This window comes from Schistocerca americana, chromosome X (assembly GCF_021461395.2).
Source record: "Schistocerca americana isolate TAMUIC-IGC-003095 chromosome X, iqSchAmer2.1, whole genome shotgun sequence".
In the NCBI taxonomy this organism is placed as follows: Eukaryota; Metazoa; Arthropoda; class Insecta; order Orthoptera; family Acrididae; genus Schistocerca; species Schistocerca americana.
The window spans coordinates 816,137,308-816,155,768 of NC_060130.1; the positions used below are offsets into that span (position 1 = coordinate 816,137,308).

An 18,461-nucleotide genomic window follows, 5' to 3' on the forward strand; every position below is an offset into this window, starting at 1 on the left:
ATTCTGGTAATCATGCAAAAGTTAATTCATTCCTTTAAAGAGGAGCTCTGGGTCAGAAAATTCAGAAGACCCGAAGGAAAAAAAATCAAGAAATCAAATGTCAACCCTTCAAAAAAACATTCTTGTAGCAGAACTTCTTTCACCTTTTCATAATTACACTACTAAATCTCGTACAGAGTGACTAACAACTCTGGTAAAATTTATACATGGAATTTGAGCTCAAACCTTGCTGTCACTCAGAAATATCCTCGTCTAATATCTGCAGAAGCTACCTTATGTGGGAGTAGCCTACTGCAAGGAACTGTGGTTTACAACCTGTCTGATAACCCAAGACTGAAGTTATTAGTTCACAAAATTCTTGTTCTGTGCTAATTTACCTAAGAGGGAACACTCAGTGACAATGAGCACTTGATTCAGTCTAGCCTAATGACTAATGTGCTAGCTCATAACAAGCAGAAAATCAATGTTTGATTCTTCGTCTTGAAAAATTTTCTTGTTTTACTCATCATTAAAATGGCTGACAATGCTCTGTCCAATTCTTATGATAATGAAAATGAATGCTCATTATGTCTTACACTGATGTATTACGCTGCAGGCTCAATGGAACATAAAATTCTTGTAATGTTTGTTTCCTTTTGTAATCTAATAATGGGTAAATAAAATATGCTTTTTCTGTTGTCTGACTTTTTTGTTATGGTTCACATTTCTGAAATGTTTTAATCAAATGTGTTTCAGACATTTTTAGCGCTGAGGAAAGATTATTATATGCAACCCAACATAACTTTCCTGCCGCTACACTCTTACAATGGAGCCAAAGGAAACATGTGCAAGATACTGAAAACACAAATTATATGTTAGAAATAAAGAAAAATACTTACAGCTTCTGACTTCCAAGCTTGATTTTTTGTATACTGTGCATCTACTAAATCAGGACGTTCACGTGATAACATAATTAACTCATCTCTTTCGTGGCTAGTTCGTGAACCACGAAAGAAGCCAATTGGTTTCTTCTTTTCCCAAGGCCATTTAGCAGCAGCTTTCACCAAAGATTCCCGATGAAGATCCCATCTTCCTAGGCCTCTTGGATACAAGTGTATTGCTGGTCCACCTTCCCAAAACGCCCATGCAGGATACATTATGTCATAATACTGGCTGGTCTGCAAACATGTTTTAAGCGACTGTTTATGTTATCTATTTCCAACTAAGATATTTTCTTTCAAATAACTACAGTTTTGTACTCAAACTGGCACAAATATTTATTTTGGGGCAAGTTAACTGATAAGATTATCAGTGGCACTAATGAAATTTCACATTGATGACTAATGTGTGGAAAATAAGCAAAATTTGGCTACTGGACTGCGAAATGATTCAATGAAATCAAAATGACAATGGTTTTTAGTAACTATATAAGCATAAAAGATTTGTTGAAAATACCAAAATTTTTTTGTGGAGGAATTACATGTCCTAGAAATCTGCCGGTGGTAGCATCCATCGCAGTAGCCCAAGAAACCACACTGTTGATGTCTCTATTGCTATTTGAGTTTACAAACTATTGCTATTTGAGTAAAATATGGTAGAGTGTTTGTTGTTATTCTTGTAATGTTTCATTTACAAATCTAGCAATGCAACAAGAAATTTTGTGAAAAAGTGAAGCAAACATTTTCAGTAACATTTGAACTTCTGAAGTAAGCTTACAGTGATGATCATCTAGGTTGACCACAATCTTTAAGTACGGTTCTCTCAAATAATAACTCAAAGATGACCCTCAACCAGGAAAGCCAAGACTTAGACTGGTGCCACTTGCATTCACAAAACCAAGGATCTGGCAAACATATACCATCTTCTACCTGTCAGAGAACCTGAAATCTCAATCTGTTCATGTTATTGGATTTTAAGTAAAAAAATGTGAACTGTGAATGAGTTGCAGTGAACGTTCGCAGTTGATGACTGCAGAGCAGAAGAAACATTGAGTGATACTTTCAAGGAATGCATCGAACAGACTGACAATGGTAAAACATTTTTGTATAGGGTCATCAAAGGAGAAGAGTGTGGGGTTGCTGCTACAGCATCGAGAGAGTAGTTCAGTCATCAGTGCGGGTTGGCGAAAGATCTCCACATCAAAGAAAATGCAACAGCCTAAATATAATGACTGAGTGATGCTTATAGTGTTTATTACTGTTTTCTTATTTTTTGGGGGGGGGGGGGGGGGGGTTAATGGAATTATGCATTTCAATTTTTTTTCCCCAGTCAGTCACCTATCATTACTATGTAAGCATTTTTAAAAGGTTGCTCGACAAAATTAGCAAAAAGAGTCCACAGTTCTGGCAAAACAATTTTATTTACTTCACCATAATGTGCTTCCCCACTCAGATTTGTTTACATGTGAGTTCAGTATCAGAAATCAGATGACTGTCTTCCCCTATACACTCAAATTGACTAAATCTCACTCCAAGTGACTTTTTCCAGTTTGAAAAATTAAAATCAGTGCTGAAGAGATACAGTTTTGACACCACTCATGACATTAAGAAACATCTGTGATGGGCACTGAAGGACAGTCCAGCGTAAGCTTTCCAGGAGTGCATGATAAAGTAGAAATTCTACTAGGCTAAGAGTGTGAATAGAAAACAGGAGTGTTCTGAAGGAGACATGGTTTAAACATCTATAAGCTGAATACTAAAAGTTAGGTTGTTTTCTGAACAGGCCTTGTACAGACCCTCTACATCACACTTTTGCACTGCAAACTACTGCATCAGTTCATTTTCTGGCAACCAAGTTCACTTTGTTAGGAGATTCAAGTTCACTGCACATGCAGATATGTATTTGCAGGTGCTCCACTGTGCAAAGTGAAGGGGTTGATATACTGTAATTTTAGTGCAGTTCTGAATTGTTCAACTTTATTCACTCCCACAACCCCCTCCTAGTCTGATTCCCACATCTGAAGGTGCACTTAGTTCTTCCGTACCCAGTTGCTGTGCACCTACACTTGCCTCACATGCAGTAAGAGACGTGCATTTTATCACACACCTCTTTCTCGACACAGGAGCAAGCACGATTCCATCTACACCTCATTTTGTATGTTTTAAGTCTGCTCCCTCAACAACACAGGTATTATTCAACACCAATTATGGTCAAATACATCAAAGTATATAACAGAGCCTGACTCTTCTTGATCTAAACAGAAATAAAGACTTCTGAAGGCCTCTTGACCATTAATGCACTCTGGAGATTTACTTAATAATTCAAATGTTAGTGCTACAGAACACTGACAGTGTATTGAATGAGAGGTACACGACTACGAACCGCGCTCTTGGTTTCCACACAGAAGTCACAACACGACTCGAATAAAGACAGCATCGCATTAATGAAATAGATGCGTTGGTGTGGAACCCAAACGTAAACTGAAAGGAATAAAGTCCAAATTAATGTCCACAAAATAGCCAAGTATCACAAGACGGTTGTAAATAAGTCCAATAGACAGCATGTAATGCACTAGCAGCTCATGATAATTGAAAGGTCCATATGGGGGTAAATAAACATTACATATTGTCATCCCAACTGACAGTAGACACTAATGGCCACGGCCTCTAGTGCAGTGGTAAGGGGGCACCTACTCACTGAAAATATCACAGCATATGAGAGTACAGACCCCACCAGATACTCTCTCGACATTAACAGGATTGGTACAGTATGGTTCGCAGTTGTTCAGAGCACGGAGTTGGGCTGCCGTAAACCGTGTTTCCTAAAGTGCTATGCCAATACAGAGTAAGTATCTGATAAATAACAGAGTTGCATCAGATGGTGACAGTAGCCATTACAGTTCCATTGAAGGAGCATTGGAGTCAGGTCTGAGAAAGTGGCAAATGGAAGAGATGGGAGTGATTACTTCACTACCAGGTTGTGGTCCACCTGACTGCGTGATCCATCATCAGTGTGCATAGGCTCTAACTCTCCAGGGTTGGGGAGTGGAACATCTGAAACCTTAGAAAGTAGTTTATCTTTCTGCTTATCCTTCTTACCCTTGTGAGACTTCGATTTCTGCAAGGATTTCCCCATTTTATCTTCTGGGAGCGAAGAGGACCATAGTTTTCATCGGTCCACAGCCTGTTGCTGCTGGTTCTTGTCTGGAGAGGGGGATGGGGGTCACCTTGACCCGTGTCCTTGTCCCTGACAATGCCAGAGGATGACCAGGCATCTCTGGCCACACCAATGGTGGTGGAACTGCTAGTGTTATAGGTGTAGGGGGCGAGGGAGCCAACATTCCTTCTCCCAACTGTACGGCATGTCCTGGAATATGACCAGGGCCAGGAGGTGTTGTGCAAGACCTTGTAATCTTGTGAGGTATGGACAGTGACACAACAGTCACAAAATTTGAGACCATATCAGTCAGATGAAGTCTTTCAAACTTTTTCTTTGTGTCTTGATAAGACATGCAGTCAAGTGTTTTATATTCTTAAATTTTCTGCTCCCTCTTGAACACTTAGCATTGCGGTGAATGAAAAGATTGCGGTTCCGGACAGTTGACACATTGAGGGGATTGGCCACAAGGGCTGCCCTCATCAGATGCCCGTTCACAAGCCCTACAGATAGCCTCATTAGAACAGTGTGAGGACATGTGTCCAAACCCTTGGCACTCTAAAAATCTCATCGGAGGAGGAAAATAAGGCATGACATCACACCTATAAACTGTGACCCTAACTTTCTTAGGTAAAATGTTGCTGTCGAAGACTAGGATAAAAGCTCCATTGTCCACTCTTATTATCCTTGGGTCCCTTCTGGATGCGGCAAGCAAAACGGACTCTACACCACACCAGATTACTATGCAGCTCTTTGTCAGTTTGTAGCATTAGGTCTCAATGTAAGACAAGACCCCGAATTTTATTGAGCTTGTTATGAGGAGAAATAGTGACTGGTGTATCTCTCAACTTCACACAGGCCCGAAGTGCCCACGATCAGTTGGAGTGCGATGTTTTGATCGACAAAGATCCATTTCTCGTTTTTTCTATTGCCGCAAGCTATCCAAACTGTTCTTTGGAATTTTCAATGAGAAAAAGTGGCTTTGTCATTGCAAAAGATTCACCGTCACTTTGGGCACAAACCAAGAACTCAGCAAACTGTCCACTTCCAATTCTGCTTACCCGGCTCTCGGCTTGAGGCAAAGACGGAAATGCCATAGGATTGTAAACTTCTGCATTAAAATCACTATTCTTGACTGACGAGATGGCTGTGTCGGCACGGCCATCACGGCTGTGTTGGCACAGCCACCATTAAGTTTGATCCGTTTCATTGTGGATCATCCGGCCCTATGCCACACACTCCAATCAGAGGCTCTACACGTGGACGCCACCCTGCCAAGGCAAAGACCACCTAGCACAGTAGCCATTTCCCAGAGTCCTGGTACCCCGAAGTGGACAGGCACCTACTCCTTGGCTGACATGGGGAGGTTACAGCTCAGGCATCTGAAGTGCGAACCCTGCGTAGTCACTGGGCTACCACTGAGAGGGTTCATGACAACCCCACCACAATGGACTGGCTACTGTGCTGGATTTTGGTGCAGAGGTAGATCCACTTGATTGGTAGGTGCAAAAGATAACAGCACACAGTGGAGAGTTAATGTACCACCGTAAGGTATCCTTTCCCAAACAGCACTTCTGTAAAATTTGCAAAGTGGAAGTCAAACCCAAAATTGGGACTAGAATTTAAAAAGCCAAAAAAGGTGAGGGAAAAAATGTTTAAAAAAGTGAAATCCTCCAGAAGTCCAAAGACAGAAGAAGCTGAGTAGCTGTGGTGTAGTGGTTATTATACTAGACTGTTGCATGGAGGGTCATGAGTTCAAAACTCACCTGAAGTATAAAATTTTAATTTCTATGTTCGGTTCGAGTAGATTCTGGAAGTATCCACACATGTCAAGAATCGTTGTACTGGAATGTTCTGTAATTGTACGTATACCGTATGTGTTCTGGAAGCAGGCAGTTTGCTCTGCGCTCTTGTATGGCCAAGTGCTGAATAAACCTTCATTAAGTGAAGTTAGTGTTCGTCATTCATCTAATTACACCTTCTTCTACATAACATTATTCAGGTGGAGATGCTGGGTACTGGAACTTGTGATGGCACACATTATTGACAACACAGTGGCTCCCATCAGGTCACGACAGAGCCACTATTTATGTGGCGAGAAACCCGAGTTCGAGCCATATTCAACAGATCGCAATCTACCACAGTGCCACCACGTGAGACATCCTCCGGGTTCTCTGGTGATGATGGTCAAGATCCAAACAAGTGGCTGAAGGTATATGAGTGAATAGCCAAATTTAACAAATGGGATGACACTATGTGTTTGGCTAACGTATTTTTCTACTTGGAGGCCACTGCCAAGCAATGGTATGAGAACAACGAGGAGAAGTTCACAAGCTGGGAAGTATTCCAGGTGGAACTGTGCAAGTATTTCGGCGACACACAATGACAAAAGTGCAAGGCTGAAGATAAATTAAAGTACAGGGCATAGCGTCCAGGAGAAACTACATCATCCTACATTCAAGACGTCTTGGAGCTGTGTAAAATAGAGGATCCTAGAATGAAGGAGGAAGATGAGGTTGAACATTTCATTTCATGAAGGGTGTTGCTGAGGACATGTATCAAGCTCTACTCCTAAAGGAGGTTTCGACAGCAGACGAATTCATAAAATGATGCCAGTATATTGAGACAATGCATCAAAAAAGAATTACACATAAGAAGTTTGAACGGCTTCCAAACACCGTATCGATGTCTGTGATGGAGGAAGGAACTGATTTCACAAGTGTTCTTCATCAGATAGTGAGAGAGGAAGTTCAGAAGGCACCTGGATTGCACGGCAAGCAAACAACCAAGATGCTTCAAGAGGTCATAAGGGAGGAAGTGGAACAGACATTGAACCCAATCTCTCGTCCTTCACTTCCATTTTAAAAAGTTGAGACCCAGGTGAAGTTACGTTCCTACAATGCCACATGAGGAACCTGTTTGGGCACCACGGAAGACTGACGTCTGGAGGACCCAGGATAACCAACCAGTATGTTTCCACTGGGGACGACTGGGACATGTGGTGCGCTATTGTCAAGAAAGGCGGCAGATATTTGATGACGTCCGCGCCCGAAGACAGCAGACCGGGATGATGGAGATGAACAAGAAGATGTGGGTGCAGGACAATGTAGGTCACCATCGCCGCATGCCATTCGCTGGAGAGGATGCTCCCCAATTCGTCGATCGAGGTCTCAACCACCATTTAGAAGCTCCAGCCGATCACCTAGCCACTGCAACCTGGAAAACTAAAGGGTGCGACCTTCCTTGGAGGTGAGGCCGCCGAAAAGAAAAATCCTCTGCCACTGATCACTACAAAAATGATAGGAAACTAGGTCGATATCCTCATGGAATGGCTGACCAGCCCAAGCTCTTGTGGACTCTGGAGCATCATATTCAGTCATTTCGTAGAAGTACTGTCGCCAGTTGCAGAAAACCGTATTTGTCGACAACAAAACATCTCTGCTGAAGATAGATAGTGGGAAATATGTAAAACCTACAGGAAGATTTGTCATTCGTGTTGGTATAAGTGGCCATGCACAGCCCTTAGAATTCATCGTCTTACAAGACTGTAGTCATGACGTCATTCTTGGATGGGACTTTATGAAAGTTTCTCAGGCAATTATGGATTGTGGTCGCTCAAAGATTATGCTAGACGAGATGAGATATTGTGGACAGGAAGATGCGCATCCGAGTGTGTGGAGACTGTGTGCTGGATGAAGTGATCATTCCTGCAGTCAGCTCTAGAAAGTTACCTGTCATGTGTCATGCCATGCATCAACACATGGATCTTGTAGTGGAATGGAAGAGAAGCATACCACTGAAGAATAACTTGGTCATCCCAGCCTCTGTCGTCACATTTAAGAACGGATTCGGTGAATTGTGGATAGTTAACTGTCTCTGAGAATCGTAGATCCTTCCAAGGTGCATGTGTGTAGCAAACGCTGAGCCGTTAATTGCCGAACAGCTGAGCATCATAGAAACTTCTCATGCCGAGTCTGTGGGCTACCAACACGAGACAAGATCTTCTAGCTTGACTATCACCAGATCTTACTAAGGAACAACAGAAGAAGCTACTTGCCATTCTTCAAGAATTCTCTGAATGCTTCAATCCACAGGTGGAGAGCAAATTAGACAAGTCAATGGAGAAGCACCGGATTAGCACCGGATACCATCAATCAATAAGCCAGAGAACATACCGTGTGTCAGCAACGGAATGTCAAATAATTCATGACGAGGAAGATAAAATGATGAAGAATGACATCATTCAGCCTTCGTAGAGCCCATGGTCATCACCAGTGGTTCTCGTCAGGAAGAAGGATGGCAGCTGGTGCTTTTGTGTTGATTACAGGAAGCTTAATAGGATAACTAAAAAGGACGTTTACTCTCTTCCACGAATTGATGATACACTAGATTGTCTGAAGGGGACTAAGTTTTTCTCAACCATGGATATGTACTCAGGATACTGGCAAATCAGAGTAGATGAAGCTGATCATGAGAAAACTGCATTCATCAGCCCTGAGAGCCTGTATGAGTTTAAGGTAACACCGTTCGGTTTGTGTAATGTATTCTCAGAGACATTTGATTAACACATAAAAAGACTGAGGACCGTTCTTAAGTGTCTCCAACAAGGCAGACTGAAACTTAATCCAAGAAAGTGTCTCTTTGGAGCAAAAGAAATCAAAATACTTGGACACCTTGTGTCAAACGAAGGTGTGCAGCCAAACCCAGAAAAGGTGAGATCTATAACGGAGTTTCCTAACGTATTAGAGATGTGAGAAGCTTCCTCAGATGATGTTCTTATTACCATCGTTTTATCAAAGACTTTTGTATAAAAGCCAGGCCACTCGAACAGTTGATAAAAGCTGATGCCAAATTTATCTGGGGTGGTGCTCAACAAGATTCTTTCGATGTGCTGCGAAAAGCTCTGACGACTGACTCTGTACTTGGTCTGTATGATGAGAGAGCACCTACAGAACTACATACAGATGCCAGTGGGTATGGGATTGGTGCTGTTCTGGTTCAAATTTCGGATGGAAAAGAGAAGGTTATAGCGTATGCTTTTAGGACACTTACAAAAGCCGAGAGAAACTACTCAACTACAGAAAGAGAATGTCTTGCTGTGATCTGGTACATGTACAAATTTCGACAGTATCTATATGGAAGGTCATTCACAGTTGTTACAAACCATCATTCACTTTGTTGGTTGATGGGTCTAAAGGATCCAACAGGACGACTCGCCAGGTGGGCACTACGTCTTCAAGAGTATGACATTACCATAGTGTACAAGACTGGAAGAAAACACCAAGATGCCGATTGTCGCTCAAGAAACCCAAATCAAGACCATCAGCTACCCCAGAAGTAACTAAGGCACTACAAATTCTATCGTATAACACCCACGCAACCCAATTACATGCTACTACACTGCACGCTATTATTCATATAAGTTTACAACAAAACCTTAGGCCTCACTTATTACCTGTTGAAATACGAGGGCTATTCAGAAAGTACGGAACGTTTTGGCATTAAAAAAAACTAAGTCACTTTTCCACATAGTCACCAAACACATTGAGGCACTTATCATAGTGGTGGACAAGCTTTGAAAGACCTTCAACATAAAATTCTGCCGCCTGAGACTTTAACACAACACTTGTGGTAGCTTAGCTTTTGAGTGACAATTTCAAACAACAAAGTCTGTGAAACTTGTGGAAAAGAAAGCGAAAACTCTGTTATTGTGAAGCGATGGTTTTCACGAATCGTTTCATCAACTTTAGCGACAAGATCGTCAGTCACAAAACTCGGGCGTCCACTCTTCTCTTCATCACGAACGTTGGTTTGGCCATTTTTAAACTGAATGCACCATTTCCAGACATAACATTCTCTCATTATGTTGTTTTCGCACATTTCGCACAGTTCACGATAAATTTCTGTAGGTTTTAGGTTTTTTGCCAACAAAAACTGTATCACAGATCGCACCTCACAACTAGCAGGATTTTCGATGGCAGCGCACATTTCAAATTTGAATATCGAAAAAACCAGACACGCAGAGACGTTCCTGCTGTCACCGATGGATGCTGACTGAGCTGCCGAGCATGCATATACCACAACATACACGATCGTTGTGCGCCTAGCGGCGTTAGATGGATTCGATCCCTACTTTCTGAATAGCCCTCATATTCTTGCAAACACATCCTCTGGCAAACCCAGGATGTCCTAGTCATTAGTAAAGATGATCAAACACAAGCAGTGATATCTCTTAATGACTTTCGGTCTTGTACCAACATTAATTATCACGTGTTCTATAAATGACTTAATTACTGGGATAAGGAATTGTGAAATCGCTCTATTACTAGAAGAGACTAAAACCCCTATTTGCCATTTTACTGCCCTTACACTACTCGAACACTGGTTCGCCCTGTCTGAAATAGTTTGTTGCACTTTGTGCCACAGCCTATCTCAGTAGTTTAGATCTGGTATTAGTCTACACTCAAGTCTCAGACCTATCGGGTTGTTATAGCTAACAATGGATTGTTGTTTAACGTTTCTTCTTGTGACACAGTTATCCCTAAAGTTAAGCTTTCTGCTCATTTAACTTACTCCCACAATTCTAGTTATAAACCGTTTATGTACTGCTAGCTGAAGTACTGTACCTACTGTTTTAACATGGCTAGAAAGCTTGCCAGGGTTACCCAACAATTCTAAGACATGATTTTTAGATTCAGTTACAAATTATTAGCTAAAGAACATGCACAAATCACTCTCGATCATGTAATAGTGTATGTCACTGAACAGAACGACAAAGATAACACACACTGAGGGATTATTCCCAGTGCTACAACTGTCCCTCTACCTCTAATCCTTGTTTGCCTCATTGTACGGATCTCGTATACCCCTGGCTATCATGAATGTTTTAAGCCATGACCTCAACCAGTACCCGAGCAGTAGCCATCAGGCGAACATCATTGTTAATATCTAGGCACGCTTCAGGCACGGCCCTCCTTTGGCACGCTTCAGGCACGGCCCTCCTTTGGCACGCTTCAGGCACGGCCCTCCTTTGGCACGCTTCAGGCACGGCCCTCCTTTGGCACGCTTCAGGCACGGCCCTCCTTTGGCACGCTTCAGGCATGGCCCTCCTTTGGCACGCTTCAGGCATGGCCCTCCTTTGGCACGCTTCAGGCATGGCCCTCCTTTATGTTAGGATTTACAAAATAGTGGTTTGTGTTGTTACGCTGATGTTGCCTTTAAATGGTCAAATTTTGTGTCTTGGCACAGGGTCACACAGAGTCACTATAGTGAATAATTGTGTATCAAAGAATTTTGTATTTGAACATTAAAAGTTGTGCATATCAGGCACGAGGGTTATCTGACAATTTTTATTAAGAAATGTAGATGATTATACATTTTTGTAAACTGGAATCACAGACATGGCCTTTCTTTGTCAAACAAAGACCATTCCATGGCATTTATGTCAATAATAATTGTGCTACAGCTCCTTTTTAAATGGCCCTACACCCTGAATTCTTCCGAGGGTTTTTCACTGAGTGAGCCCTGTCCTCGAGTATTACAATTGCCCATAATCTGTGAGGCTTACTCACTGAGCCTGTCGACCCCCTACAGTAGCACAAGCCCTGCCGGTTTTGACTGCAGCCCTACATCGCAGCCCCAGAACCCTGTAGTGTGCTGCTCAGCCACTGTCTCATTCACCGCCTTGACCACACTCTCATGCCATCCACTGGCTCTGACAACAGTCGACCTCCTGACACCACCCTCACAATGATGGCATCGCGTCATCGAGCCCACTTCAAGACCCAATTCAAGGGCATTTCTCTGTAATTTTTTAAAATTTTGTAAAGAGTTTATGTAGCCATACTACACATGACTTTCACAAATGTCAAAACCAAATCAGTTTAATGAATTATACGATTCGTAAACTATGCCCCTTTTAAACGATTTGCTATAATTCAATCCCCCCGATATTTCTAAGGGCCCATATTACCATAAATGTAGGCAGGACTTTCTGTGGGAGCCATTTAAATTTGCATTCAGTTTTATAATTTGTAAATCATTTTTGGAATCCATAAAATGGCTCTCTCAGAAGGGGGAAGAAATGTGCATGGTGAGCAGTTTTATTCAGAGGAAAAATGGGTTTTCAAATTTTTCATTTTAATTGTCTTTCACGTGACATAAGGTACTGCATCTCTGGTAAGACAGTGGCTGAGTCTGAGCCAGCACAGTACTGAATATTTTGTGTAACACCCACATTCGGCCCACATGAACATCGACCCCCAGTAGCACCACTGACTATGGACACAGTGTCGAGTACCGCTGACAGAGGGACGCCCACTGAAGCACCCTCTGCCCACCCATAGGAGGGCTGGGGGCCAATCACATGGGGCACACTGGATGGGTTGGTGAGAATGCTCTCTCATCTGCCAGCTGGGTCTCTGATGGGATGTGTCCACTAGTTCCTCCCTTTCGGGGCGTAATGCTTCTAAATTTAACAGCGGCAGCCTCCTGTTGCCGTATTGAGTTCGAGTTTAGTGTATCCCTTAGGCATTCGCTTTTGGCAAAATAAAACCTCCACTGGTGACTGGAAACAGTCTTTTCAGTCTCCTAACACCACCATATGCCCCATGTCCAACTCCTTTTCCCATCCTGATCCTTCTTAGCTTTTGTGCCACTCGGCCCCCTTTTCTGGAACGGAACAGGCCCCGTCTCTTTGTTGTCGTGTCGATTAGCCCCTTGGCAGGGGCAATCTTCACTTTCCTTTGTTGTCACGTGTAGTTTGTCGTCTTCTTATCATTGCGTGTGCACCCGCGTCACTGCTGCTCACCTGTAATTTTTGCCCGTGCCACAAGCAGCCACATCAGTCTCTGTGTCATTTTCTACCTACAGTTTCCACCGACTTCTATGCAGACTCTGTGATCAGGGATGCAATCCCCTGCCTCACATTTGATGAATTATTTTATCAGCGCATCCTTTACTGTCGGGATCTGTCCTACAATGCCATTTTCCATGGAGTGAGACATCGAATCGAAGTGGGAGGGGATGCCACAGTTGTGGCAAGCCCGCCAGCTGAAGAGGAAGTTGCTGCCATTCACACCAGGAAACCTTGCCGCAACGGACAACCCAGTTGGCAGCAACGAGGGCACTGTGCGGCACTTCTGTCATGCCCCACTGGCTTTGTGCGACATGAGAGAGCTAGTTGTGTATACTGCAGCAGCTATTCCGCCCTTCTACTTTCAGTTGTATGCATGGCTGTGCTCCCAAATGTCGGCTCCTGTCAACACTGCCTGACAAGCTACACTAAACAACATATTCTCACTCTTGGTAATTTTAGAGCCACCACGGCTTCCAACACTGTAGCCTATCCTATCTGTCCTAGCACCTGTTTGGTTGTTAATTATCCTCATAGTGAGAATTTGTTTTGGTTAACACTTTCGTTACTTTCAGATTTTCTGTTATTGCAACATATTCTTTGTCTCTCTGCCCTACACTGTGGCACACTAATACGAACGTATTGTCTTGGCTACCCAGGCTGTCCGATCTGTGGTTTGCTCATCATAAGATACTGTGTTTTCACCTTGACGCAAAAGAAAAACAGAATACTGATGTTCACCAGCTCTAGGACTGCATCTCCAGTAGCTGCAGACTCAGCACTTAAACACCTGATTGCGACGTGGAATGCCATTTTGCAGACTTCTGCAAGTGTTCAAATCAACAAGTGGTTATGCACACTGTTTTTTCCCCTTGGCTGACATCCATACTACTGTGCAACAGAATCCATATTGACTTTGCTGGACCTTCCTTAGGCATTTTTTGGTTGTTGACACTGTTTTCAAGTTTTCTATGTTGTTTGCTGCTGATCTACAGTAGCAGAAGTGATTGTCACGGCACTGTCAAACATTTTTTGTCACAGGCCTAGCTTGTACAGTGATTTTGGACACTGGAGCTAAATTTTTGGCTCATTCCTTTCAAGATCATTCCTCCAGTAATTGCATCCACTGGCATCACAGTTCGTTGTGGGCAGTATGCTGACCACGCCATGCCAGTCCACCCTCCAGCCAGAGGACCACCCCCCAGGCAGATGGCACAGTTCGGTCTCTCAATAAACCCAATTCCTTCTTTTGAAGGGAGGGAGCAAGGAGGCTTCTTTGGCGTGCCCACAGGTGTTGCCTGCATGAAAGTGGGTAACTCCTGCACCTATGCAGGCACCTCTTGCACCAATGCGGGTGCCTCCTACCTGAACCCACAGCTTCCTGCAAAGATACAGGCACCTCCTACCACACACACACACACACACACACACACACACACACACACACACACACACACACGCACCACCTGCACTGACGTGTGCGCCTCCAGGTGCCTCCTGCACCTACACAGGCACCTCTTATACAGATGTAGGCACCTCCTGCACCGATGCAGGTAGCTCCTGCAACAATGCAGGCACTTCCTACCCAGACCTAGGAGCCTCCTGTACTGACACAGGCACCTCCCATCCCAATTCAGGCACCTCCTGCACTGATGCGGGGACCTCCAGGCACCTCCTGCACTAGTGCAGCACCTCCCACACTGACAGGCATCTTCTGAATCAACACAAATGCTGCCACACTGATGCAGCCACCATCCACACTGATGCTGGTACTTGCCACCTTCCTGTTGGCACCGCCTGTCCTTCCTCCAGACACTGTGACTCCCCAGCACACAGCACCTGGAGATGAGTATGCCACTGTTCTGCCTCTGCCTACAGGGTGTTGGGGTAGTGTGCCTGCTTTTCTGGAGGGGGAGGAAGGTGCAGGTTCATGCTACCTCCACTTCCGTCATTGCTCACTGGTTAACACAGTCCCAGAACTGTGCAAGCCCAGGAAAACTGCTTCAGACATTATGGATGTCTCAACTATCAGCACATTGTGGAGGCACAGGCATCTAGTTGCTCTTCCCTCCTCCCAAACCCCCAGGGAAGGAGGGGGTGTAGTAACCTGCACATTACTACACCCTCAGTGCCACTACCACAGTGCACACCAGACAGTTTGCGCACTGCGGGGTTTGGCTACTCCAGAGCCCCACCACAGGCCGCTGATGCAGTCTGGCACTTCAACTGCCTGCAGCTGATAGCTAGTGGTCCCTGGTGGGCAAATGCTCTTTATATTGCTGTGTACTGGCAATGATGTGTGTTGATGTGTGTCCAGTATCTGTATTGTCTACTTATGTTTACACTTTCACACGATGACTGAATAAACAGTGGATTTCTTAACACTGTGTCTCTTATTGTGTTCAGAGCCACAAATAAATATCTCAAAGAAAACTATCTATTGATAAATAGTCAGCACAGATTCAGAAAATTTTGTTTTTGTGCAACACAGCTAGTTCTTTATTCTCATGAAATGAGTGCTATTGAGAGGGGATCTCCAATTAATTCGATATTTCTATATTTTCAGAATGCTTTTGATACTGAAACTTCCTGGCAGATTAAAACTGTGTGCCCGACCGAGACTCGAACTCGGGACCTGCGGGCACGCCAAAGAAGCCTCCTTGCTCCCTCCCTTCAAAAGAAGGAATTGGGTTTATTGAGAGACCGAACTGTGCCATCTGCCTGGGGGGTGGTCCTCTGGCTGGAGGGTGGACTGGTACGGCGTGGTCAGCATACTGCCCACAACGAACTGTGATGCCAGTGGATGCAATTACTGGAGGAATGATCTTGAAAGGAATGAGCCAAAAATTGAGCTCCAGGTCCCGAGTTCGAGTCTCGGTCGGGCACACAGTTTTAATCTGCCAGGAAGTTTCATATCAGCGCACACTCCGCTGCAGAGTGAAAATCTCATTCTGGCTTTTGATACTGTTCCTCACAAGCAGCTTCCAATCAAATTGTGTGCCTAAGGAGTATCAACTTAATTGTGCGACTGGATTTGTGATTTCCTGTCAAATAGGTCACAGTTCATAGTAACTGACGTAAAGTCATCGATTAAAACATAAATGATATCTGGTGTTCCCCAAGTGTTCTATGTCCTCTGCTATTCCTAAGCTATATAAGTGATTTAGGAGACAAATTGAGTAGCCACATTATTAGAGTGTTTGCGATGATGCTGTCAATTACCATTGAGTAAAGTCATCAGAAGAGCAAAGCTAATTGCAAAACGATTTACACAAAATATATGTATAGTGCAAAAAGCGTCAATTGACCCTAAATACTGAAATGTGTGAGTACTAGAAGGAATCCATTAAATTTCAGTTACATGATAAATCACATAAATGTAAAGGCTGTTAATTCAACTAAATACCCAAGGATAACGATTATGAACAACTAAAACTGGAATGATCACATAGATAATGTTGTGAGGAGGCGAACTAAAGACTTTGTTTTATTGGCAGAACAGTTAGAAGCTGTAACAAATCCACTAAGTAGACTTCTGATAGAGTACTGCTATGTGGTATGGGATCCTTACCAAATAGGATTGATGGAGGACATCAAAATTTTCAAAGGAGGGCAGCTAGTTTTGCATTATCACGAAATAGGGGAGAGTGTGTCATGGGTACAATATGTGAATTGGGGTAGCAATCATTAAAACAAAGGCGTTTTTTGTTGCAGCAAGATCTATTCACAAAATTTCAATCTACAACTTTCTCTTCTGAATGTGAAAATATTTTGCTGAAAATCAGAGCTTGGACAGAAAGATTTAAGTGTCATTTTTTTCTGTGTGCTGTTCAAGAGTGGAACAGTAGAGCAGTAGTGTGAAAATGGCTGAATGAACCCTCTGCCAGGCACTTCAGTGTGAACTGCGGAGTAGTCACATAGATGCAGAATTCTGAAGAACTCCACACAAAAAGCTGAGAGAAAAAGAAGTCTCCGTGATGACTGTTCCTAGTTCTGCAACAAACACTCACTCGCTCATATTCAGGAACTATGACATATCCAAATCAAAAAGTAACAAAATTGCGTACCATAACAAAAGTGTTGTAAAAATAGAGGTAATTTTTTTGTGAAAACTCATAAATAAATTTCAGTATAATGGGTCAAGAGCACAGCTATGAGCACTCTACTTACAATTAGTACACCCAATATAAACTTTTTCACATTTACTCCTATCAACCACTATAATTTTAAATATAAATAAACCTTGCTAAAAGAAAACACTGGCTTCGGCACACCAAAATTCTTGCTTATTTGTGGCCAATCTCGGGTGTTCAGAACAAATTCAACATCTGGGATTTTTGGAAGTAGCTCCAGAAGAAAATGTTCCACACCTGCACAGCGAGCTGGAAACATGCACGTTTCCTCACGATACAAATGATGGTTTATCACTTGGTACCTTGTGCCCCTGAAAAGCAAAATTATAAAAATTAAGAGGAAATTATAACTCATTTATTTGCTAAATTCATGGCATAGATTACAGAGCACTGAAGTATGGATGCAATAAAAATTTGACGATTTAGAAACGGGAGAGAATCAGTAGGACAATGGGACTTTTGTAATTGTTATAGAGCCAACATTCTTCAGAAGTACCTGCAAGATAAGGAATCCCCATTCCTAGTGGGCTGCTAATCCTAATACAATTAAGAAAGCTATGCTAATCCTAAGACAATTAAGAAAACTAAATAAGAACACAATATGAGTTATCATTCAGATTTGACAAAACAAGATGATACTCTACCTCATACTGTTATTTTAAATTTTAAATGTGTGTGTATACAGACAAATCACTAGCAGATGATCTGATGACATTTTATGCCTGCTTAGGGGAAAAAAAGAAGACAAACAGATTGTAATATCCCTTTGGTGGTAAGATCATTAGAGATGAAAAACATGTGTATATGAAAGGATAGTGAGAAAAACTTACTATATCCTCAGCATTTGCCTTATGCTATTTAATGAAACTACTAAAAAACTAAATATGTGTGACTGGGCATGGATTTAAACCCTGCTCTTCTCAAATGGGACTCCAGTGTGCCTGCTTAGGAAGAGAAGACTTTTGAAATACAAATCCATAAACAACAAAAGCTTTACGAGAAAGAGTGCTTCATTAGTACACGTTAAATTCTTTAAAGTGGTTTAATAGTGAGTGTTGCTTGGAAACAACGGAAAATGAAATCTGGACCAGATATTTCATTTCACTTCACTGCAAAGAATTCTAAAGAAATGAACTGATACAAGATCACTGTTTGCTACAGGAACTCAGCCACACAGTTAGGTGTTAATGGGAAGACTAACATGGAGCAATAAAACTTTGCAGCAGTCCATCCAAAACATGCCACAGCAGTGCACAGCAGGTTGAATTACCCTCTGTATCATTCATTCCATTAGATTTATTTTTAATAAATTTCTCTAACTTGCAACATTTCCATCCTCTGTTCACTAACTGCCGAATGCTAACATTGAAGGGTTTGGAAATTATACGGATTTTCACGGC

The 18,461-nt window shown here is 42.7% G+C and overlaps 1 protein-coding gene across 1 annotated transcript in view; it reads right to left on the reverse strand.

Annotated features, from left to right (window-relative positions):
• Positions 1-18,461, reverse strand: part of LOC124556584 (O-glucosyltransferase rumi homolog) — a 139,182-nt gene that overhangs the window by 74,816 nt on the left and 45,905 nt on the right. The window contains exons 3-4 of the mRNA XM_047130553.1: positions 17,171-17,372; positions 879-1,157 (exon numbers count right to left, since the gene is read on the reverse strand). Of these exons, the coding sequence (XP_046986509.1) occupies positions 879-1,157; positions 17,171-17,372 (481 nt within the window). The remainder of the gene's footprint in view (positions 1-878; positions 1,158-17,170; positions 17,373-18,461) is intronic.